The sequence below is a fragment of the Acipenser ruthenus genome, chromosome 15 (assembly GCF_902713425.1).
Source record: "Acipenser ruthenus chromosome 15, fAciRut3.2 maternal haplotype, whole genome shotgun sequence".
Lineage (NCBI taxonomy): Eukaryota > Metazoa > Chordata > Actinopteri > Acipenseriformes > Acipenseridae > Acipenser > Acipenser ruthenus.
In genome coordinates this window covers 19413-44412 of record NC_081203.1, presented here as the reverse complement: position 1 = coordinate 44412, position 25000 = coordinate 19413, and the positions used below count along the sequence as shown (strand labels likewise).

General features: G+C 45.3%; 1 protein-coding gene and 2 long non-coding RNA genes across 3 annotated transcripts; 2 read left to right on the top strand and 1 right to left on the bottom strand.

Annotated features, from left to right (window-relative positions):
- Window positions 1–4214: 4214 nt before the first annotated feature.
- LOC131697491 (uncharacterized) lies at window positions 4215–5307 on the top strand. The gene is made up of 4 exons (XR_009307318.1): window positions 4215–4343; window positions 4489–4521; window positions 4957–4973; window positions 5180–5307. It is a non-coding gene; the product is annotated as an uncharacterized LOC131697491 (long non-coding RNA).
- A 558-nt stretch (window positions 5308–5865) lies between these two features.
- On the bottom strand, window positions 5866–11041 carry LOC117968285 (t-SNARE domain-containing protein 1-like). Its single transcript, XM_034915953.2, has 4 exons — window positions 10671–11041; window positions 9447–9636; window positions 8589–8974; window positions 5866–7408 (listed from the first exon to the last, which is right to left on the bottom strand). Exons 1-4 carry the CDS (start codon window positions 10846–10848, stop codon window positions 6642–6644), a joined length of 1521 nt encoding a protein of 506 aa, XP_034771844.2. The 5' UTR covers window positions 10849–11041; the 3' UTR covers window positions 5866–6641.
- Window positions 11042–15713: 4672 nt separating this feature from the next.
- LOC131697490 (uncharacterized) lies at window positions 15714–18391 on the top strand. Its single transcript, XR_009307317.1, has 3 exons — window positions 15714–15834; window positions 17306–17581; window positions 17874–18391. It is a non-coding gene; the product is annotated as an uncharacterized LOC131697490 (long non-coding RNA).
- Window positions 18392–25000: the final 6609 nt, after the last annotated feature.

Genomic DNA, 25000 nt, shown 5'->3' with positions numbered 1-25000 from the left:
CTCGGGGCTTCCAGGGCTCGATGCATCTGAAATAAGTTTGACACGGATTCTCATTCATTCGTGTTTCGTTTGCTGTCATCTTCTGTTAGAATCACTGAGAGCTATACTGATAATCATGAAGGCGATTTGAGGAAATGTCTTTACCTGGACTGTAGACAAGAAAGTGTGGAATTAATAACAGGATTGAACCACATCAAGCTGTATTAGTATGTCGAATCTGACCAGATTCCCCGCGCCTTTTCACTGCGTTCCACTTTCATTTATAATAGACTCTAAAATGCTGCTCGACTTCAGCGCACGGCTCTTCTGACAGACGCACGAAATGTAATTCCAGTGCAGAACGCGCTTTGAAACCATGCCCGACTGTTAGCTGCATAAACTACTTTCTAAAATGGATTTACTCACCTGCACAAATTATAGCAAGTATGGACAAGGCGATACGAAACTGAAAAAGCCGCATGGCGTGTGATCACATCAAACCCGGCACTGTTGGACTGAGGAGAATGCGCTCCATTGATTGATTATGTTCTTCTCCACGTGATTCTGCGCGCTGATCACTGCTTGTTATCATCGCACTCGGAGCGCAACAATAGCTTGCTTTATTACGTCATGAAGTTAGTTAAGAGGCACGTGTTATACTGTTTATTTTATAAACGAAATCAATTGCAATAACTGGATATGTCTGTAACGTGGTTGCTAACGCGAGTACATCACGGTATTGCATTAAACGAGTCCGCGGACGCTGACACGGTGGAGTTTATGAGCGGACGGTGGAATAACTAGAGGAACCGGAGAGGCAGTTTCTTATTTACATGTGGATCTGAGATGGTGTGGATCGGTAGGTGGACGTCACTGTGTGGGTTTCACTCGTGTAACAGGCAGAGGAGGAGTTAACTAACTATTCTGAAAAGCGTCACGTGCCATTACTGTTTATACTCCAGCAATGTCATAGACATGCTCTCACGCGTTATTTTAATGACGTGTTTTAGTTTTTAATTTCTAGTTTTGTTCTGCCGTGTCTATAACAATAATTTAGGGTTCATGTTAACCTCAAATTAGCGGCTGTTACAAAACAACCCTGCAAACAGAAAGGTATCATCAGCGCTGTCTTTTTACACGACCTTCGAGTTTACTATTGGAGTAAAGGTGCTTCCATTTCACTATATTAAACACAGAGCAAAGTGTAGAGGAGCTCAGGAAAGCGTGGCAGAGCACATGGGAGGGGCGCAGTGGAACTGGATAAATACACAAGGAAAGGAGGAGGCTTCATTCACAATGAAGACTGTCTGTGTGTGGCTGCTGTCAGCGGCTCTGCTGATCTCTTCCTCAGGTAAGCACACCTGCACAGGAGAGAGACAGGTCTCAGGTATGCACACCTGCACAGGAGAGACAGATCTCAGGTAAGCACACCTGCACAGGAGAGAGACGGGTCTCAGGTAAGCACACCTGCACAGGAGAGAGACGGGTCTCAGGTAAGCACACCTGCACAGGAGAGAGACGGGTCTCAGGTAAGCACACCTGCACAGGAGAGAGACGGGTCTCAGGTATGCACACCTGCACAGGAGAGAGACAGGTCTCAGGTAAGTTCACCTGCACAGGAGAGAGACAGGTCTCAGGTAAGCACACCTGCACAGGAGAGAGACAGGTCTCAGGTAAGCACACCTGCACAGGAGAGACGGGTCTCAGGTAAGCACACCTGCACAGGAGAGAGACAGGTCTCAGGTAAGTTCACCTGCACAGGAGAGAGACAGGTCTCAGGTAAGCACACCTGCACAGGAGAGAGACAGGTCTCAGGTAAGCACACCTGCACAGGAGAGAGACAGGTCTCAGGTAAGCACACCTGCACAGGAGAGAGACAGGTCTCAGGTAAGTTCACCTGCACAGGAGAGAGATGAGAGTAAGACTCAGAAAGTCCCATCTGTCCACAGACCTCGCAGGGGCGAAGCGCAATGGGAACAGCAAGCGCCGGAGCAGAACAAAGGTGTCGAGTGAAGTCCGGGACACTCGCAGAGAGCTGGGTGAGTTTACTGATTTACTTCATTTGTTTCAGAGTTTCTGTGTCTGCTTTAGCTGCTGATTAGTGGGAGTTACCATCTGTATTAGGAACAGACAATCTAATCTTCAGGCTGACTGCAGCGAGTCCATCAGCAATGTCAAGTGCAGTTGTGAGCTGTCGGTCGGTGCGGCAGGTTCTCAACATTGTAAATATCACAGCCTCATATATAACATTATCAAGCAAAATATTACGTAGTTGAATTACGTATTCATTTTCCTAACACCATTAACAGAATGTTAAAAAGCAAGCCTGTTTGTCCCCAAGGCACATAAACACAGCATCCATCAGTACTGTAGGTCTTGCATGTACAGCTGCTTCTGCACCTCAGATCAATGAAGGGGGCTGCTGCTATGTGGCAATCCTCCTTCCACACTGCAGGAACGGTTCCATCTTGTGTTCTTTGTACTACAGCTCACAATGCTCTTTAGTTTGGGGGTTAAACACACTGTTCACATCACAGAACCTTAAAGGAAATGAAATAGAGCAACACAAGCAGTTGCAGATTGGTAAAGTGCAGACGACATCTGAGGGAGGACTGCAGCTCTGCTCTGAATGGCAGCTGCAACATAGATATCAGGGTCTGGGGAGCTAAGTGACGTGTAACTGACCTTCACCTGTGAACTGTTTGCAGATCCGCTTGGGGTTTTGAAACCAGATCCCAAAAAGGATGTCAGTAAAGATCTTGGTAAGTTGCTTTTCAACATGTCGTGATATAGGACACAGAGATCTGCATGTTGTGATATAGGACACAGAGATCTGCATGTTGTGATATAGGACACAGAGATCTGCATGTCGTGATATAGGACACAGAGATCTGCATGTCGTGATATAGGACACAGTGATCTGCATGTTGTGATATAGGACACAGAGATCTGCATGTTGTGATATAGGACACAGAGATCTGCATGTTGTGATATAGGACACAGAGATCTGCATGTTGTGATATAGGACACAGAGATCTGCATGTCGTGATATAGGACACAGTGATCTGCATGTCGTGATATAGGACACAGAGATCTGCATGTTGTGATATAGGACACAGAGATCTGCATGTCGTGATATAGGACACAGAGATCTGCATGTTGTGATATAGGACACAGAGATCTGCATGTCGTGATATAGGACACAGAGATCTGCATGTCGTGATATAGGACACAGAGATCTGCATGTTGTGATATAGGACACAGTGATCTGCATGTTGTGATATAGGACACAGAGATCTGCATGTCGTGATATAGGACACAGTGACACCTGTTACACTTAATACTGTGAAATGCCACTGATTTGATGTGATGAGTCTGCAAAGTATTTGAATGGCTGTGGCTCTGTGAGCACCTCTTATTCCTCGGCATGCCACACCAAGGCATGACTAGTGATGTGTATTCTTTCATTCCAGCTCAGGTAGTTGAAGATACCATCGTCAATGAACATCTTCAGTGTAAGCAGCTCCATGAAATACACTCCTACACTTTACATGATGAATGAGTTACATTGTGAATCACTTTCACTGAATACACTCCTACACTTTACATGATGAATGAGTTACATTGTGAATCACTGGCACTGAATACACTCCTACACTTTACATGATGAATGAGTTACATTGTGAATTACTGGCACTGAATACACTCCTAGACTTTACATGATGAATGAGTTACATTGTGAATTACTGGCACTGAATACACTCCTAGACTTTACATGATGAATGAGTGACATTGTGAATCACTGGCACTGGATACACTCCTACACTTTACATGATGAATGAGTTACATTGTGAATCACTGGCACTGGATACACTCCTACACTTTACATGATGAATGAGTGACATTGTGAATCACTGGCACTGGATACACTCCTAGACTTTACATGATGAATGAGTGACATTGTGAATCACTGGCACTGAATACACTCCTAGACTTTACATGATGAATGAGTGACATTGTGAATCACTGGCACTGAATACACTCCTAGACTTTACATGATGAATGAGTTACATTGTGAATCACTGGCACTGGATACACTCCTACACTTTACATGATGAATGAGTGACATTGTGAATCACTGGCACTGGATACACTGGAATATACATACAAACAGATTTTTGGATACAATTATATTTATTTTTATTATGTGTGTGTGTTTTTTTTTTCAGTTACCAACAGACGTAAGTCCAGTTTCTAATTTCCACAGCATTAGATACGGTGTATCAATGACTTGACATCCGAAATCCATCTTTTCTTCTTGTTTTGTGCAGTTCTGGACTGGCTTCATAAAGTTCTAGATGCTGGTAAGAGAAGTCCTCTTTTACAGTACAGTGCTGTGGAGCCCTCGTTTGAGCGCCACTTCACTTCTGTGTGTAGAGTCCACAGGTCATGAATGGGTCGTGTTTCAAAGCCTTCTTCCTCTGTGTCTGATCCAGTCTGTCTTTGCAGGGAAAGGGATTGCGAATGCTGTCTGCAACTCAGGTGGGTGCAAGTGCTTTGTTATGACAAAGTGGAGCTGTGTGAGAAACGCCAGATAACCTTTGATGCCTGTTGAAGAAATGCATGCAGGGGATCTGTATTGGTAGAGCTTCCAGAATTAGAAACTTTAATTCATATCATCAATCTATTTCTGTAGCCCAAAACGAAGAAATGTTGCTCAAACTAGCAGCCTTAAAGTATCTTAAAAAACCCAGAGATTTCTTCACAGGATGAATATTTTAGACCTGGGTCCTGTCACCAGTCCAGGTGTGCCAGCCCAGTCTATGTTGCTTCAATGGCACTTTAGTTTCTTAGACAGCATTCACTTACCTGGTGAAGTATTAGCATTAGTATAACAATTTAAGAAATAGTGTGCTGTACAGGCTTCCCTTCTATTCCGATATTTTTAATTGAGTTCTTCTACCCTTTTTTCCACAGTTCATACTTTTTGAAAGGTAAGAAGTACTTGTTATTTGACTATTTCGGTACCGCTGCATAGCTGCCAGGGGAGCCCAGTTGGGTTCGTGTAGAGATTGGGATTAACTTCCCCCTGGGTTTGAGCCCTAGTTAGAAGCGGGTTGCAAGTTAAAGGATGCATTTGAATCTGTTGCTGTTGATATCATCATTGAAATAGACTCTCCTCTCTGCCTCCCTCCCTCAGGACTGGCTCAGATACACAGCGCCACCTACTGCACACTCCTCAAATGAAAGGATTTGCTGTTGCAACATTCAAAATATACATTGAAATGTTTATTCTTTTGCTAAATAAATGTTATCATTTAAAAGTCAAATGTCACATGCTAATATCAAACACTCCCTTAACTTCTAGCTGGAAGAGGAAAGGCTGGGGTTTCTAGACCAGTTTCCACTCAGTCCAGGTCACACAGCCTCAGAGCCCGTGTGCTGGGAATCTGCAGAGGCATCAGAAGGGCTTCTCCCACTAAAACAAAAGACAAGACAGCTCTTCACCCCTACAGTATGTCAGCAGGGGATTTCCTGAGAGTGCATTTTGTATTGCTTACTAAACGGGCAGGACTGTGCTAGGGCTGGAAGTGTTGAAAGTTAAATTCACTTTTTAATTGTGTGAGTTGGTCACTAGATTGACTCATGGTGGCAGATTCATGAATGTGTGCAGCCTGAGAGTAAACTGGATGATTCACAGCAGGTGATTATATCAGGACCTCATTCACAGTGATTGGAAGATGGAGTGTGGATTACATCTTCATTCAGTCCTTCCTTCAATCGGTTTTATTCAGGGCATTACATTACTGTACTGTTGACCTTATTTTAACACAGTATTTTGAAGACAGGGTAAAACTACACATGAATGATAAATACATGGAAACATTTTGTTTTTTAAACACAAACCATTTTTAATGAACAATTACAAAAACAAATGATTTCCTTATTTAAACTGAAAGAGTCTTATAACTTGCAGAGAGAGTAGATTTGTAATGAGTTCCTCTGCCCTTTAAATGGAACTGTCCTTTTTACTTTGTGTTTCCATTACCAGCAGAAACAGTCCCAGTCTGTGCTGAGGTCACTTGGGCTGAGTGGTTCCAGTGCTGTAGTGGCAGACTTCAATCAGATGGGACTTGCTTAGGCATTCTCCTTCACCTCCTCACAGCTGCGATGACCTCACAAAGCGACAAGGCTTTGAACAGCTGTGATGACCTCACAGAGTGACAAGGCTTTGAACAGCTGCGATGACCTCGCAGAGCGACAAGGCTTTGAACAGCTGTCATGACCTCGCAGAGCAACAAGGCTTTGAACAGCTGTCATGACCTCACAGAGCAACAAGGCTTTGAACAGCTGTCATGACCTCACAGAGCGACAAGGCTTTGAACAGCTGTGATGACCTCACACAGCGACAAGGTTTTGAACAGCTGCGATGACCTCACAGAGTGACAAGGCTTTGTACAGCTGTGATGAGCTCACACAGTGACAAGGCTTTGAACAGCTGCGATGACCTCACAGAGTGACAAGGCTTTGAACAGCTGTGATGACCTCACAGAGTGACAAGGGTAATGTATAACTGCTGCAGCGTTTATAAAACAGTGGGCTGTTGAATAAGGGAAGTGCACCCTCAGCATCGTGTATCACGGCTCAGTGTGGTCCTGCTGTTACGTCTGTCTGGGTTTGTCGTCTGTCTCCTCCTGCTGCTGTATAGCCTCTGTATTGCTGGCCAGGGACAGCACAGACTGTGCTACAGCTGCCATGCTGGCTGCCATGCTCTTGAAGGTGTTAGCCATGTCTGCAATGTGCTGCACGGCTGAACACACCTGCTGGCTCAGGGAGCCTAACAGAGCGACGTGCTGGGGCTGCTGCTCTCTCCACTCCCTCAGCAGAGCAGTGTGCTGGGTCTGCTGCTCTCTCCACTCCCTCAGCAGAGCAGTGTGCTGGGTCTGCTGCTCTCTCCACTCCCTCAGCAGAGCAGTGTGCTGGGTCTGCTGCTCTCTCCACTCCCTCAGCAGAGCAGTGTGCTGGGGCTGCTGCTCTCTCCACTCCCTCAGCAGAGCAGTGTGCTGGGTCTGCTGCTCTCTCCACTCCCTCAGCAGAGTAGCCTGGGACCCCAGAGCTTCGGCAGCACGCGGGGGCTCCTCCGGGGCTGGCGGTTGCTTTGTGAGGGGCACTCCCGTGGGTTTACTGGCTACCTCAGCCTGCTTCCCCCCTGATGGTGCCTCTGGTTTAGTCTCAGGCTGTCTGTGTGTTGGCCCTGGGCTCGGAGCGGCCGGTTTGAGGGAGCGCACTGTGGGTAGCACCTTCCCCCCCTCGTTGATGAATGTGAGGGGCTGGAAGCTCTCAGGCAGGCAAGGGGAGGGTGAGGAGCTCTCCACACAGAGCCTCTCCGGAGCAGAGTCTGTGTCTGAGGGAGGCCGGGCTTGTGATCCTGCAAGGACAGCACAGATACTTCTTGTTTTTTGCTGTTAGTACATTTGAAGTAATGTAAGGTAATGTGGTGCAATATTAAGACTGGAGTAAAACCTACGCCGACACAAATAACACAAACAGACACACATACACACCGACACCCACAACACACAGGAAGACAGACATATACCTCTCGCAGCACCGCTACAGAGTAAAATCAGAAGTCGTCTAATTTTAAAATGAAATATTCTTTTATGCTGATGTATATACTGGGGTAAAAGAAAGGGTGAAAAACTAACGACTGCTTTCATTTAGTTTTCTATTCACCAACCATATTTTGAGGGAACGGTTTGGATGGGATTTTCCTACGTTCACAGCATTGCCTGAAATGGTTTGGTTAGCTGTTAGCTATTCTCTCATTAGAAGTCAGGACTCGCTGAGGACTGCATATCCTATTTAAGAGGACATGGCGTTGGAAGCAGTCAGGCAGTTTCACCTCTTATTGTACTTTCTGATTGATGGATTTTTGATTGATTTAAACTGAAGTGGAGTTTAAATGACAAAGACACTGACACACTGTCCCACACACTGAGACACTGTCCCACACACACTCACACTGACACACTGTCCCACACACACTCACACTGAGACACTGTCCCACACACACTCACACTGACACTGTCCCACACACTGAGACACTGTCCCACACACACTCACACTGACACACTGTCCCACACACACTCACACTGACACTGTCCCACACACTGAGACACTGTCCCACACACACTCACACTGACACTGTCCCACACACTGAGACACTGTCCCACACACACTCACACTGACACACTGTCCCACACACACTCACACTGACACTGTCCCACACACTGAGACACTGTCCCACACACACTCACACTGACACACTGTCCCACACACACTCACACTGAGACACTGTCCCACACACACTCACACTGACACTGTCCCACACACTGAGACACTGTCCCACACACACTCACACTGACACTGTCCCACACACTGAGACACTGTCCGACACACACTCACACTGAGACACTGTCCCACACACACTCACACTGACACACTGTCCCACACACACTCACACTGACACATGCTCACTAACACATTTCTTTCAAACACACTTCCACAGAAATCAGAGAGATGCTGTCCGGTCTCCCTCGCCTCACCTGTCAGGCTGCCGAACCCACACTCCGTCACCTCGTCCTTCAGGAACCCCACGATGCTCTCCTCCCAGCCACACAGCCTCAGCTCCCTGCCGTCCTGCTCACCCCCCAGCCTGTCCTTCATCTTCTTCTTGAGTATCTGCCAGCGTCTCTTCAGCTCCTTCACCTCGCGGCTCACCTCGCTCACTGCGTTCACCGCCTCTCTGATCTCCCCCCAGCACCGCTGCCTCTCCTGGGGGGGCGGGCGCCACGAGTCCGGGGAGAACAGCGTGTGCCGGTTCCTCAGAATCTCCTCCACCAGGACCCGCGTCTCCGACTCCGTGAAATTGGGCTTCCGGGTCCCGTAGGTCCAGTCTCCCGAGTCCAGGTCCAGCAGCTGGGGCGGGGTCCTGGAAGGAGAGGGGTGCTGAGATATACACGGGATATTCTATCACAATCTGAGGCTGTCAATCCACGTTTAATAGACTAATGGCTGGTTTCACTGACTCTTATTAAAGGGGTGGAAATGACTCCCACTGCACAGCAGTGTCACCCATTCCAGGTTTTACTAGAAGCTTGATCAGCCGCAGCGTGTCTAGATAACAAGCTCAGATATGTCTTACTGAAGTCATTGTAAAAGCTAGGAATGGATCTCACCGCTATGCAGAAGGGGGGCTTATTGGCATGCATGGATTAGCACAGGTCTTGGACTTTCCTTAGCTTACATTAGGACGCTTGTGTTAACCCTTACCTACACAATTACACCTTTTGTGTAAACAGCGTTCCCTAGTGTTTAAACTATCAGACACGTTTCAGTGACAGCTGCCACACAGTGCAGGTTGAATGCAGCAGCAGCAGCAGCAGCAGAGCCTGCGGAGGTACCTCTTGTGCTGGAGTTTCTCGCAGTGTGCGCCGCGCCCCGGCCCCTCCTCCAGCGCTCTCTTGCGGCTCGCTGGGGGGGGTCTCCCCTCTTCGAGACAGCAGCGAGGGTCCGTCACCGGCACCAGCTCACACTCCTCCTCCTCCTCCTCCTCCTCCTCCTCCTCCTCCTCCTTCACCACCACTTTCACCTCTGCGCCGAAAAGAGAACCAGCAGGGATGGAAATAACACTCCCATTGCAGCGGTTTCACCCATTCCAGGTTTTACTGTGAGTTTCATTAGCCCCAGTGTAGAGGTAGCCAGCTCAGGTGTGTCTTATCAGACCCCAGGAATGGATGACACTGCTATGCAATGGGAGTCTTATTTCCACCCCTGTAATGTATATGGTGGTTTGTGGTTTTGATTCAGTATAGATCTTGCTTGGGTACTGAAGTAATGTAAACTGATGGTGTTTCCAGCTCCAGTGTGTGCAGTGTGACTGACAGACATACTCCAGCAGTACTGGGGGCCCCATTAAAACACATCTAATAAACATGTGAATGAAATGATAAGTGCGACTGAACCTGACTGTGCTGTTAATGTGTTCACCCAAATAACAATGCAGGACACGTATCAGGGCTGCGTCCGCTTAACACACCAGCAAACACACACACACGCACACACACAATAAGAAGGGGCATCAGCAGCAGTTCTTTTTCTCGATAAAGATTTTGAAATTTGTCCTGAAGAAATCGCTAAATGAATCTAACCCATTGTCTGATTTGCAAACACAGCCCTTATTAGCGGGATCCTATGAATCCGTTTGCTGTGGAATATCATTAGAAAAACACGATTTTCTATGCTGTCAGATAATTTTTTGTTTTACATTTGCAGTACTGCCAACCACACCTCTGCACAAATCGTGAGACAAACTCTTAGGAATCAAGACATTTGACGTTCAATTCGCGAGATTTTTTTTTAAACCATAACCCAATATTTCAATGCTAATTATCATATAGAATCATCAACACAAGCGATCGCGCTTTAATCTGACTGGCATTGCTGCAGCCGCCGCGCTTCAATGTGAGCCTTTTATTTGAATTGCGGAATAAAGCGGATCTTTGTGTTTTTTAAACTACAGTGTATTCATAACCTCTACTACCTCCGAGGCAGTATTGCAAGCAGCTCGCACTTAATATATACTTTTAACACATTAGATTTAACTGAACCAGAACCGTCAGAAAAACCTGCTTCAGAATAATCCTCCCATTCTTCATCCGTCTCCTCTGCTGAGGCCTCGCCTTCGAGTGCGTCCTGTAGCCGCTTTGTGAGCTCTGTTCTCGGGCCTCGGGTGTCCAGCCTTCGTCGTTGAAGCTCCTCTTTCAGCGCGTCCACTCCCAACTTCAAAACGTCCACCGAGTTCATTTCATTTTGATTTTGAAAACAAGCCTGGTTGTGAACATATCTGAACACGAAAGAAGATAGAGAATGATTGAAAACGGGACACACACAGCCAGACAGGCGATTACAGCGGCAGTATTGAGCTACAGTAAAAGCTTATTAATTCGCTGCGGCTGCAGTGACCTCTGCTGGTCATAAAAGAGATTCCCTTCTGTACGATTTAGAATCGACTGCAGTGTCATGGCAAGCGTTCCTGAAAGGATGTGGATCACAAACCTCTTTAACAAGCTGGTGTGGAATTGCTTGAAATGACCCCCAGAGAGGAGGATCAGTTTATTGAGCTGAGAAACCACACCCCCATGAAGTGTGCCCAGAAACCAGGACTGTACTGAGAAACTAGAGCTGTACTGGGAGAGCTGTCGTGGTCATGCTAGCGTTTTGTTTTGTGGTTCGATGTTCACGGGTCTGCTGCTGTTCACCTGGTTTACTCGTGGTTATAAAATTACTCAGGTAACGAGGGTCAGCGTTCTGTGTGCTGCTTGCATGTGGTTTGGAAATTAAATGTTTTACAATCAACTAACCTAAAACCTAAGCCTCCCTGCGTCCACCACCCGTCCTCTCCAGCTCATCTAGAACTCCGCTGCTCGCCTGGTGTTCTCTCTGCCTCGCTTCTCCCACGCAACTCCACTACTCTGCTCATTCCACTGGCTCCCGATCACCACTCACATCCAGTTCAAGACTCTTGTACTCGCCTACAGATGCCTTGACCAGACTGCACCCAGCTACCTCTAGACCCTCATCTCTCCCTACACCCCCACTCGACCTCTCCGCTCCTCCTGCACTAGAAGACAGACTGTATCTCTTCTATGCTCCTCTGTCTTCAGAGCCTGCTCCTTCTCCACCCTCGCCACGCAGTGTTGGAATGACCTTCCTACAGATGTCAGGACTGCCCAGTCCCTGACCACCTTCCGGTGCCTCCTCAAGACTCACCTCTTCAGACAGCACCTGTAGAACTCCTCTTTCCCCTCTGGACACTTATCACTCTTCCTTAATGCGCTTTACTTGCTCTTATCTGCCCCCTATTTTACTGCATTTAATCCTGTACTTTAGAGTACTGTAATCAAGTGTTATTTAATCTGTAGTATTTTGTATTTAATTATATCCTGATGTAACTATCACTGACACTGTTATCTGCTCCGTTATTGAATCGTATTTTGTCATACTTGTACTTGCTAGAACCAAAGTCATTGTATTTTTTTTTTTATCTTTCTCTTAATTGTATTATTACCGTTCTGTGATTCTTGAAATGTATTTAATAAATAAATAAATAAATAAATAAATAAATAAATAATAATAAAACTGAACTTTGTTTCCCTGAGAACTCCACACTTGGTTGGTTTTTCAGGGAAAGAAAGATGCACTGGCCATCTGGCTCTTTTTGGATTTCTTTCTTTGTTTTTTTTGTTTTGGAGCTCCTTTTCTAGTGTAGGTCTATCGTGGAGTTTCTAATGTTCAGGCCTAGCGGGAAAGTTGTTTGTAGTTTGTTGATCCAGTCTTTTTCTCTCCATTTCCTTTCTCCGATTGTCCAGTTCTGGTTCCTCTCCAGCCCTGTAATTTTCAGAGATTCCAAGTTGTGTTGTAGAAAGTGTGCTACTAGAGGTGTTTGTGATTCTTTTTTGTGTTTGATATTATAGATGTGTTGTGTTAGTCTTACTCGGATAGTGTTGCCTGTTTCTCCAATGTAAATGATTTTGCATGTATCGCATTGTATTGCGTAGATGCAGTTCCTGCTGTTTTGTGTAAAGGTTTGTGGAATGTTGTATGTGATGCCTGTGGATTGGCTCCGGAGGGTGGAAAGTTGCTTGAAGTGTCGTGATGCTTTTGTTGGTTTGCGATTAGATTAAGTGAAGGCAGTTTACTGGACACTAAATAGTTGGTCAAGTTTTTGTTTTTTCTGTAGGCTGAGATGATCTTGTGTCCTGTAAGAAGATTGGTGTCTTGTAATTTGTTGGTTAGGTTTTGTTTTATCTGTGAATTAGCAGCCACACTAAAATGTGAGTAGGTAGTTATAAGTGGAATAATCTTTTTGTTGTCTCTAGGCTTTTGTTCTAAGAAGGTTTTCCTTATTCCTCTGAGGAAGGAACGGGAGTACCCCCTTTGTCTGAGTGCTGTGAATAAGACTTTGGTAGCTGCCTGGAAGTCAGTATGTTGTGTGCAAATTCTGTGGAATCTGAGTAGTTGTGATTTTATTAAACCTCTAAATGTGTGTTTAGGGTGATAGCTGGTTTTGTGTAGTAGAGTGTGTGTGTCAGTTTCTTTAAAATATACTTTGGTGTCTAGTTGGTGTGTTTGTGAAAAATGTGGTCCTTTGTAAGTGGTGGTGTCTAAAAAGTTTACTTTGCTGTTATGTGTGGTGTATTTTACCTTGATGGACTGGTGGTGTGTGTTAAGTAACGAGATGAAATGTGTAAATTCCTCCATGCTATGTGTCCAAGTGCCCCAAATGTCATCTAGGTACCTGAAATAGTGAGTTGGTCTGTGTGGGCATCTGGGGAGGATTGTTTCTTCCCAATCGGCCATGTAGATGTTAGCATATGATGCGCAAAGCGTTTCCCCATCGCTGTTCCTTTGTCCTTGATGTTAGGTTTACATTGCCTACAAGGTAAATTAACCAACTTGAAAAAACCCCCCCAGAAAAACAGGCATTGTGAACGGGGGTTGGACCTCCAACCCTGGGAAGCAGGACCCTGTGCTCTACCAACTGAGCCATCCTGCCAGCTGTACCACTGTACTCCTTTGTGACTAGAACTGGACTAAGAACACACATAACACACACAATAGACGGTACAGTACATGCTGTAGTTACGGACTCTAGAGCTGTGTGTTTAAGATGCAGTGATTTGTGGTTCCAAACCCCCATAAGAGGCTGGCCAGCTTGTGCTCAGTGTGTTCCCTGAACTCCGTGAACTGCAGCTCCAGCACTGACAGGCACTCCTTCAGGGCTCTGATGTTGCTGATCTGTCTGGGGGAGTCAGTGACAGGGCTGTGCTGGGGGTGGGGAGGCTGGCTGCTGCGTTGTGCTGGGGGTGGGGGGAGAGGCTGGGGGTTTGCAAGCTCTGGTATTGTCTTCGCTCTCTCCACACGCTCTCTCAATGCTGGGAAGCTGTGTTCAAACAGGTCCAGGCTGCTCTCTCTGCCCTGCACCATGACAGTACCATTGTGGTAGACATTGACAGTGAGCATGACGCTGTCAGCATCACTGTCCTCGAACACGGTCAGCTGCCTGCCTCTGCCGATGCCTCCATTGCGGATGTTGCAGTAGGTGCTGCACAGCGCAGAGTGCCATGCACTGGGGTGCTCGGTGTAGAGCAGCAGGTTGCACTTGACCCTGCAGTTGTCCACTGTGGAGTAGTTTGCTATTAGAGTCTCTGGGGACTCCCTCAGCACTCTGTCTTTGTAATTTTTTCTTTGCTTTGCAGAGCTCAGCTCCTCTGGGTATTCTATTTCAATGCTGCTGCAGCCGTTGCTGCTCAGCCTGTCAAAAACTCTTACATTTTCAAATGTATCAAATTCACTGGCAGTTGGGAGGCCCTCTCCAACTGTCACTTCATTCTGCATTTTTTAAAATTCACACAGCAGTTTGTATGAAGCTATACTGACTTTTCTTGCAGATTACAGATGATGATGACTATTATTATTATTTTTTTTTTTTATTGGTATTTTTTGTTGTATTTATCTTGCTGGTTAATATAGATTCTTACCTCCTGTTTCTGTGCTCTATTCTGGCTGCCTGTCTCTCTGTTCTCAGTATTTCTTCTGTCTTTCTTTAGTTTTTCTTTTCTTTTCTTTTCATTATTTTTCTTTCAAAATGTTCTCCTTGTCTTCAGTAAATCTTCATTTAGTATTTTATGCAAAAAAAATCACAATTTATGACTTTAACTACTATTAAAACACTAATGTTTAAGAGCTCATTTTCTATGTGCTGTGCTCTCTATCTCTCCAACCAGCCAGCCAGCCTTCTTTCTCAGCATTGTATTTACTCACACACGTTCAAGCTCAGCCACTTCACTCATACCAAGCACAATCACTAGCTCAAGCCACACAGCTCTTTCTATATAATATATAAAGAGTTTCAATTGTTATTTATAACTCATATAATTAGTCCAAAGCCTATTTGTGGTTTGATTTTATTACAGTATATTTCTATCTTAAAATAATAAAAAAATATTATATTGTCACCAAAGTGGTCATTGAGGATTATATGGTTAATGTTTTATACAATTTTAATTCTTTAAAATAAAATAATATATATCTATTACACATAACTTTTGATTTATTTCTCACAAATCAGTAATTTTACAATTTAGGGTAATTGGGATATATGCTAATTACATCATTCCAATAGCTATTTATAATTCGTATAACTACGTAAAATTCAATTTAGGGTTATTACTCATTAATTTATATATTAAAATAAGTTCAAATATTATATTGTTACCAAAACGGCGTTTGTGGATAATATATGTTCAATGTTTTATACAATTTTAATTATTAAAAATATATAATTTAAATATATGTACCTTTCCAGTTAACTGTCACAATCAGTCCCTATTGAATTATGGATAATATGAAAATATATGGGATATGGAGAAACCCATTGAATTATTCTGCCGTAAACACCGCAATTAACCACCAGGGGGAGATGTTCGGAAACTGCATGCAATCTTGTATTTGACCAAATGTAAACAATTATCATTTTGTCTACGAACATCCGATCCAGGCGCATGATACGTCTTTGGAAAGCCACAAAACGGCTTTTTTATATAAAAAAAATAACCCCTGCATATTGAGCTACAGGGCACAGCACGAGCAGTGAAACCGGGGTCCCACAGACTTCTATCAGGCGCGTTCACGGTCATAACAAAGCCTACGTCAGCATGCGCGCTTCACAGAATGTCCGCCCCCATGCTTGCCTGGAGTTTCACATCGCAATAGGAGGATTCTCCTCAGGTAAAACAAAACCGTATTGTTATTTATACCTGTTTAAGGGGCTTGTTTTTTGGCTGTACGGCTTCATCTCATCCTTTTTGTTTGTCATAATCGAAAGCGCGCCAGCCTCCGTTTTCTGTATTGGTTTTAATGTTGCTGTGTTGTTTTTTGCTGTGGATGATTTATCTGATTGCCCCCGCTAATGCTTTATTGTGCACACACGAGGTTGTTGCCTCTTCATGGTTTTAATATCACGGGGTGTGTGTTAATTTCTTTTTATTGTTGGGAGTTCGCTGCACACGAGTTGTGAAGGAGTGACGTCGCTGTTTATTATATTGTTGTTCTTGTTTCCCTGCAGCATTGATTGTTGGCCAATCTGTACCTATCATTTTGGGATCCATGGTGGTTGATTACATTAGTCACTTAAACTGTAATTTCTGATTAGAATTCACTGTGTTGTTTATGTATTTGTGTGGAGTTTATTGTTTTAATTAATATAGTTTTCTGTTTTAACAAGATATAAACTGAAAACACACAATGTGTGGGGTTTGTCAGTGTGTGCCTCTTAATCACGTGACCCACGATTTCAGACTACAGGGGGTGCGTTCACGAGAGGCAGACTTTGCTAAGTCTGCGCAGATTCTGAAAATTCCTTGGCTACTTGCTCCGATTCTGTGCGGATTCTGCGCAGAATGACACGAGTCTGCGTGTCGTGAACGCACCCGAACTCTCTCCACACGCAACACACAGCGTTCCAGCGCCTGCCGTCACTCCTGCACACGTGAAGGGAATACTGAACCTGGAAACAAATTCAAATCCATGCGTTTCCAGCAGATGTGTCCGTCCTCGCCTCTTGCTTTGCTCGACTGCCTCTAAGAGAAATGTGTTGGGCTTGTCTCTTCACCTCAGTGTTGCTATTGTGTTTAAATTGACACATTTTTTTCTGCACTTGTATTAAATGTCGGTTCATCTGTGTGACTGAGAAATAATTCTCAGACAATATTATGTCTGTAGACCAAGAGCAAGTTCATAATACTGGTCTGTGACAATGTGAAGCACTTCCAGTGTATTCATTTATTTATTGCATTTATATAGAGATTTTTGTACAAGCGTTTCACAAAGCACTGTACAGTACAGAGCACAAAAAAAGAACAAACCACAATACATTTCTATAGCATGCCACACATACAGACCATAATAATACAAAAGCAGCAGTTTTTATGAAAGTGTGTTTTTGCTCTTGACAATACTCGACCGTCCCCTCGCTAGATTGCTCTGATACTCTGTGTGTGTGTGTCTGTGTGTGTGTGTGTGTGTGTGTGTGTGTCAGTGTGTGTGTGTCTGTGTGTGTGTGTGTGTGTGTGTGTGTCTGTGTGTGTGTGTGTGTGTGTGTGTGTTCTTCTCTCGCCTGTCCTGTGAGGATGAAGATGTAGTTTCAGTGTTTAATGCTCATCCCCTCACTGTTTGTCTGTATGTTCTTGTCTCTTGACAGGTGTGTGAGGATGAGAAGGTCTCCACAGTCTGGAGTCTGGTCTCTGACAGGCTCAACATACCTGTGAATCAACAGGGACTCCTCTACAAAGGCAAGGCGCTGACAGGTAGGCTGAACAGCACAGCACAGCACAGCTCACCCCTCCTCTCACCCCTCGCCTCACCCCTCCTCTCACTCCTCGCCTCACCCCGGGTCAGTGTGGCACAGCCTGCCTGCTCTTCTGAACAAACACTTCAGCCCTGCCGACGCAGTGAGAGTCTGGAGCAGCAACACAAGGTAACCTGAACACAATAAACACACACACTGCTATACACACACACACACACACACACACACACACACAGTGAGAGTCTGGAGCAGCTACACAAGGTAACCTGAACACAATAAACACTGCTACACACACAATCCTAGCTGCAGCACATGCACAGTGTTATACAGACACACACAGACACAGCTGTACAGTGACACAGACGCACACACAATCACAGCTGCAGCACACACACTCTGAAATGCAGGTGTAGAGCAGCGTGTAGTTGTGACTGTGTCTCTCCCTCTGCCTCTCTCTCAGGATTACGAGCGGAGGCTGCGCTTGTTGAGCCTGGATGATATGGAGCGGCTGGCGACTCGCATGCTTCACCCTTAGGCTGTGGAGTGCATGGAGCTGTCCTTCCTGGACTGAGGAATACTGCTGCTGCCCTCTCCACCTCTCCCCTCTCTTCTCCCCTCTCCCCTCTCTCCTCTCTCCTCTCCTCTTTACTCTCTCCTCCCCCTCTCCTCTCCTCTCCTTACTTTGTTTAAAAGAATAGAAGCACACCCAGTGAGCAAGGCATTGAGCAGCCCCACATCCCGCTTCACAATACCGCTACATATTGACTGACTGTTTGCATTGTGTGTGTTTGGTAAGACAAACCACATTTTCTACTTTCTGCTATTTTAAAAGGAGCCCAGTTTGGTGCAGGAGGTTTGTAGGTAACAGAGTGTGTTTTTGCTGGGGACTGCAGCCCTTCCATTACCATTGCTCGTAGAGGGGAGATTGTTTTACTTTCAAGCCTTTTTCTTTAATAAATCCGGACGTTTGGAAATACATACTGTGTGGGTGTTTCCCTTCTTCATGGCTCCATGCAGCATCCTGTCACACAACAAGCCCTAAAAGGGGATCTATACATATTTATTCTCAATCACCAGGCAGTAATCGCAGCTACAATACAGACACACAACGTGTCACTTTTATTGGCTGAAACTTTAAACTACGACTAGAAGCCTCTGAAGCCTTTTCATGGCCCTCCACCTGTCCTTGATCAGAACGCTGTCCTTCCTCTAAGGGGTCGCTTTCCATGCTAATCTTCCGTTTCCTCTGCAGAAAGGACAGGACAGTGTTCACAGAGCTCCCTTCACTCCCGCAAAGCCAAGACATCCAGGCTCTTGTGCTGCTTTGCTCCCCAGCACCCGAGTGCTTGCTGGCAGTGCTGAGGCACGCTCAACCTGAACAGCAGCGCTAGCTTTGCCTATTGAGGAAGGCTTGGCGCTCCCGTTGGTTCATCAGTAATAATGATTTAGTGGAGACAGTACAGTGCTCGGGGGGGATGAAAGTTTACATCAGAATAGAAACTTTGCACAAAGTCAACCTGCTGGAAGTGGAATCATTTCTGCTGCGCAGCTTCAGATTCCACAGCTTGACGAGGAACACAATATAAAAAACACATGTTCCTCTGGAAGCCACACAGTTATTATATATATGATTAGTGTTAACACTCATAGCATTGACCTGGTATCCCTGGTATTTACCTCCGAGCCCTGCTGTGTAACAGGGGTGTTTCATAATCCCTCCTCTCTTCAGTGGCATGAAAGACTGCAACTGTGCAGTCAGCGCCAGGATTCTCAACTCCTGCAGTGCGACCTCTGACAAGGGAAGTGAACCTCATATACAAGGTTAGACAACAAGGCAGTCACAAGTAGACAGGTGGTGCAGTGGGCTAGTTCACTAGCATGCTGTGCTGCTTACCTTGGGGGACTGAGTTCAAATCCAGGTGAGTTCCTCCTTTGTTTTCAAAGACTTGGTTAATTTCTTATATAAGACAATGAAAAAGCAGACTACTCCGTGGAAGAAAGATGGACTAGGTTCAAATCCAGGCGAGTTTTTTGCTTGTTTCAAAGAATGTGTTAATTGAGCTTATATATAGTGTGAACCAAAGCATTCCTGTGGGAGCTGGTGGCGCAGTGGCTATGCTGATGGCCTTCTCTCCTTGAAGACGGTGGTTCGAATCCTGGTCCCGGAGGCGAGTACCTCAGGTAAGTAATGCTGTTGGTTGTGAGTCATGGTGGTGGTTGTAAATCTGGGTGTTGACTGTAAGTAATGATGCAGGTTGTAACTAACGATGTTGGTTGTGTCTCCACAGACGGAGGAGGGCCGTGTGCCCTGAAGAGGAGCCGGAAGAGGATGAAGAGGGGGCTGGGGCCCCCGGCCGCGGGGGGAGTGGAAGACGGGGGTGTTGGTACCATGGGGGGAGGAAAAGCAGCAGGAGGTGTAAACATGGGGGAGCAGGCAGGGATGTTACCTTGCCTTTTGCCCTGCAATGGGCCCGATCAGCTGAGCTCTAGAGATGATTATAGGACAGAAGATATCTTTAACGCTCCCTGTCAGATGGCAGTGCAAAAGGAATATCCCTGCCTGCCTGCCTGCCTGCCTGCCTGCCTGCTCCCCCATGTTTACACCACCTCCTTCTTTTCCTCCTCTCTGGTACCAACACCCCCATCTTCCACTCCCCCCACGGCCGGGGGCCCCAGCCCCCTCTTCATCCTCTTCCGGCTCCTCTTCAGGGCACACGGCCCTCCTCCGTCTGTGGAGACACAACCAACATCGTTAGTTACAACCTGCATCATTACTTACAGTCAACACCCAGATTTACAACCACCACCATGACTCACAACCAACAGCATTACTTACCTCAGGAACTCGCCTCCGGGACCAGGATTCGAACCACCGTCTTCAGGGAGAGAAGGCCATCAGCATAGCCACTGCGCCACCAGCTCCACCAGCTCCCACAGGAAAGCTTTGGTTCACACTATATATGAGCTCAATTAACACATTCTTTGAAACAAGCAAAGAACTTGCCTGGATTTGAACCCAGTCCATCTTACTTCCACGGAGTAGTCTGCTTTTTCATTGTCTTATATAAGAAATTAACCAAGTCATTGAAAACAAACAAGGAACTCACCGGGATTTGATCCCAGTCCCACAATGTGAACAGCACAGCATGCTAGTGAACTAGCCCACTGCACCACCTGTCTGCTCGTGACAACCCAGCTTTGCACAGAAGCCCTTATATCATCCTCTTTATATTATTTGTATGCTTAGACCACTGACCCCTTGTCCTGTTACGTAAACACAAGTCTATCAAAATAGGTAAAGTGTTTGAAAATGAAAAGGAAACTCCTGCTCTGGGTTTGAACCCGCTACCCAGGGAATCACGGGTCGCTGCTCTACCAAGAGAGCTATCCAGCCGACTGGTGCTGATGTTGTTTGAAACACATTATTACATTGTGTGGTGAGGACCTGGGGGCTAAGAGGTGATTCTTAGCTTTGTTTAATTTGTGATGAACTGGATTCAAAACCAAACCTTATAAACAGGTAAGTTTAACAATATTTTTGAAATCAATAGATTAACACTTGTGCTTTACATGTGACTTGAACCAACAACCTTGGAAGTCAGAATCCAGTGCTCTACCACCTGTGCTAGCCAGAGAGCTACTCTCTCCTGCTGCCAAATGACCTCCAGTACATGAACTAATGATTTGTACAAAATGTATATCACTCCATTGGAAATATCCAATAAAAGAGTCACTTCTATCATGTCTTTGACAGATTCAAACTACAATGGTGCTGTGAAAACAGAAGATTTCAATCTGTATCCTGGATATGATCCCAGTCTCTCAAGGGAAAGAGCATTTAAGCACAGGGACTGACCCCACTGCACCACCTAGCAGCTGTCCCTGAAGTTAGATTTACATTGCCTACAAGGTAAAATAACCAACTTGAAAAAAAAAACAAGAAAAACATGCACGTTGCACGGGGTTTGAACCACCAACCCTGGGAATCAGGGCCCTGTGCTCTCCCAACTGAGCCATCCTACCAGCTGTACTGCTGCAGTCATTTGTGACTTGAACTGGACTAATGATCTGTACAACATGGAGGTGATTACTGCCTTGAAAATATCCAATAAAAGAGTCACTTCTGTTGTATCTGACAGATTCAAACAAACAGACGCCGTGGAGAAACAAAACAAGCACACAACACAAGACTTCAAACACAACGCTGGGGTTTATTTATCAATTCTTTTTTAAGTCTCTTAATCAGAGAACACCAGTCATGCTGTGCCATTGAATTGTGGGTCTGGTTTTAAACTCAGTTCACTTGTCCTGTGAACTGGCTTTGAACCCAGACCTCCAAGGTGAAAGGCAGGCAAAGCTAGTGAACTAGCCCACTCCACCACCTGGCTGCTTGTGACAAACCAGCACTCTAACCTGGTATATGAGATTCACTTCCCTTGTCAGAGACTGCACACGCATGCTGAGTTGCATGCCACTGAAGAGAGGAGGGATTATCAAACCCAACCCTATTATACGGCAGCTCTATAAGGTAAATGAAACAATATTTCTGAAAATGAGGGGAAAAAAACATAACGTGTGTTTCATGTGGGACTTGAAACAGCTGTTAAGAGAATCTGAAGCCGATACGCTACCAACTACACCAATCAGAAAGCTCTCAAAGCACCTCAGATGCTCCCCAGTATTTGAATTCTTCATGAGTGCAGCTGAGGGGTTGCAAGGATGCTGAAATAGACCAGCAGCACAGACCCCCTGCTGAGTTTACCTTTAACATTACATCAAAGATTCTGGAACAATAAATGTAAAAAATAAGGCATTTAACATCACATTGCATTTTTCTGCCAAGGTTTGAACCCTGTCTACCAATAATCACATTGATGCAAACCTAGCCAACCAGACTCCTGTGCTATCTATCGGCTTAAGGTGGGATCGTGTGTGACATTGTCTATAAGGTTCACTCTTTAAAAATGAAAGTACAGCACAGTGAACAGTGCACCAAGTGTAACCCACACAAGAGAAGCATGCAATTCCTCGTTATTCCACTGGTCGGCGTGTTTTTTAACTTTTTTTTTAAATGTAAATGTTTTTCATGAAAATATCACTTTGTTTTTTGACAAAAAAAAAATACAACATTGAAACGCACTAGGATGTAAACAGTGGACTAATAAACCAATAACTCGAACATTTAATAATACAAAATAATAAAATCAGTGTGAAATGAATGAAAAACGACTTAGGCATACTTGCAGCAGTAGGAGGTTATGGATTCTGAAATCTCATGACCTCCTACTGATGAATGTATGCTCAAGACTCCACCCAGCGACGGAAAGAGGTAATGCACGTCCAAAACCATACTGAGCCAGCCAGAGTGCTGAGAATCACACAAAAACCAGACGCGCTCAAAGGCCCAGGCGGGGTGCCTGAATCCAAACCATACCGAGCGAGCCAGCCAGAGAGCTGCCGAACACCACACTGAGCTGCACAGCACGGCTTCAATTCATATACCGAGCGAGCCAGCCAGAGAGCTGCCGAACACCACGCTGAGCTGCACAGCACGCTTCAATTCATATACCCAGAGAGCCAGCCAGAGAGCTGCCGAACACCACGCTGAGCTGCACAGCACGGCTTCAATTCATATACCGAGCGAGCCAGCCAGAGAGCTGCCGAACACCACGCTGAGCTGCACAGCACGGCTTCAATCCATTCTGTGTACAATAAATACATTGGGGCTCATTTCCTGCATTTGAGGACACCAGATCAGACAACTGGACCACCTTGCCCGCTTTCGTGGCACTTGCTTTATCAATAAGGAGAACATTTTTGAAGAGAAAAAGAGGAATATACACATGCAATCAACACCTGGTGGGTTTGAATCCAGAATTCTAGGAAACAGAATCCCACACTCTACAGGTGAGCTATCCAGCCTGCTTATGAAGGGGCCTGGTCAAAGCATTATTACATGTTGTGATGTAGACCTGGGGAGCCATAAACAGCTTGAGAGAGACTTGTGACAAAATGGATTTAAAACCAAGCTCACAAAAGGTCAAAATGAATTTATATGAAGAAGAATATACATGCGGGACTTGAACCCGCTACCGTGGGAATCACAGTCCCCTGCTTTACTGACAGAGCTATCCAGCTGACTGGTTCTCCTACTGCGTGAAACACATTATTATATTGTGTTAATTTGATTCACAGCTTTGTTTCATTTGTGACTTGAAATGGATTCCAACCCATCTCACTTCCACGGAGTAGTCTGCTTTTTCATTGCCTTATATAAGAAATTAACCAAGTCTTTGAAAACAAAGGCGAAATGCACCTGGATTTGAACCCAGTCCCCCACAGCAACCAACACAGCATACCAGTGAACTAGCCCACTGCACCACCTGTCTGCTTGTGACAAGCCGGCATTGCAGAGAAGCCCTTATATCACCCTCATTATATTATTATTTGTATGAAACGATGTCCTGTTATGTAAACCCAAGTCTATCAAAATGGGCAAAGTGTTTGAAATGAAAATGAAACACATACCCTTAGCAAGGGTTTCATCCCGCTACCATGGGAATCACAGTCCCCTGCTCTACCAACAGAGCTATCCAGCTGACTGGCTCTCCTGCTGCTCTACCAACAGAGCTATCCAGCTGACTGGCTCTCCTGCTGCTCTACCAACAGAGCTATCCAGCTGACTGGCTCTCCTGCTGCGTGAAACACATTATTACATTGTGTGGTGTGGACCTGGGGGCTAAGGGGATTCTCAGCTTCGTTTCATTTGTGACTTAAACTGGATTCAAAGCCAAACCTTATAAACCTGATAAAAAGGTAAATTTAACAATATTTTTTAAATCGACAGATTAACCAACAACCCTGGAAATCAGAGTCCAGTGCTCTACCAATTGAGGCAGCCAGACAACTGCTCTCTCCTGCTGTCAAATGACCTCCAGTACATTAACTAATGATTTGTACAAAATGCAGATCATTGGAAATATCCAATAAAAGAGTCACTTCTATCGTGTCTTTAACAGATTCAAACTCCAAGGTGCTGTGAAAACAGACGATTTCAATCTGCAGCCTGGATTTGATCCCAGTCTCTCAAGGTAAACAGCATTTAAGCACAGGGACCAACCCCACTGCGACACCTAGCAGCTGTCCTTGATGTTAGTTTTACATTGCCTACAAGGCAAATTAACCAACTTGAAAAAAAAACAAACCAGAAAAACAGGCATTGTGAATGGGGTTTGGACCACCAACCCTGGGAATCAGGGCCCTGTGCTCTACCAACTGAGCCATCCTACCAGCTGTACCACTACACTCATTTGTGACTTGAACTGGACTAATGATTTGTACAACATGGAGGTGATTACTGCCTTGAAAATAGCTAAAATAAAAGAGTCACTTCTATTGTATCTTTGACAGAGTCAAACAAATACGGGCAGCAGTGTGGAGTAGTGGTTAGGGCTCTGGACTCTTGACCGGAAGGTTGTGGGTTCAATCCTAGGTGGGGGGGGACACTGCTGCTGTACCCTTGAGCAAGGTACTTTATCTAGATTGCTCCAGAAAAAACTCAACTATATAAATGGGGAATTGTATGTA

Excerpts from the sequence above, each read along its gene's own strand:
- LOC117968285 (XM_034915953.2), bottom strand. The coding sequence starts at position 10,848 with ATGAACTCGGTGGACGTTTTGAAGTTGGGAGTGGACGCGCTGAAAGAG. Across the intron at positions 9,637-10,670 it reads GGAGGATTATTCTGAAGCAG|AGGTGAAAGTGGTGGTGAAG; the intron begins GTTTTTCTGACG and ends TTTTCGGCGCAG. Across the intron at positions 7,409-8,588 it reads TGGGTTCGGCAGCCTGACAG|GATCACAAGCCCGGCCTCCC; the intron begins GTGAGGCGAGGG and ends CTGTCCTTGCAG.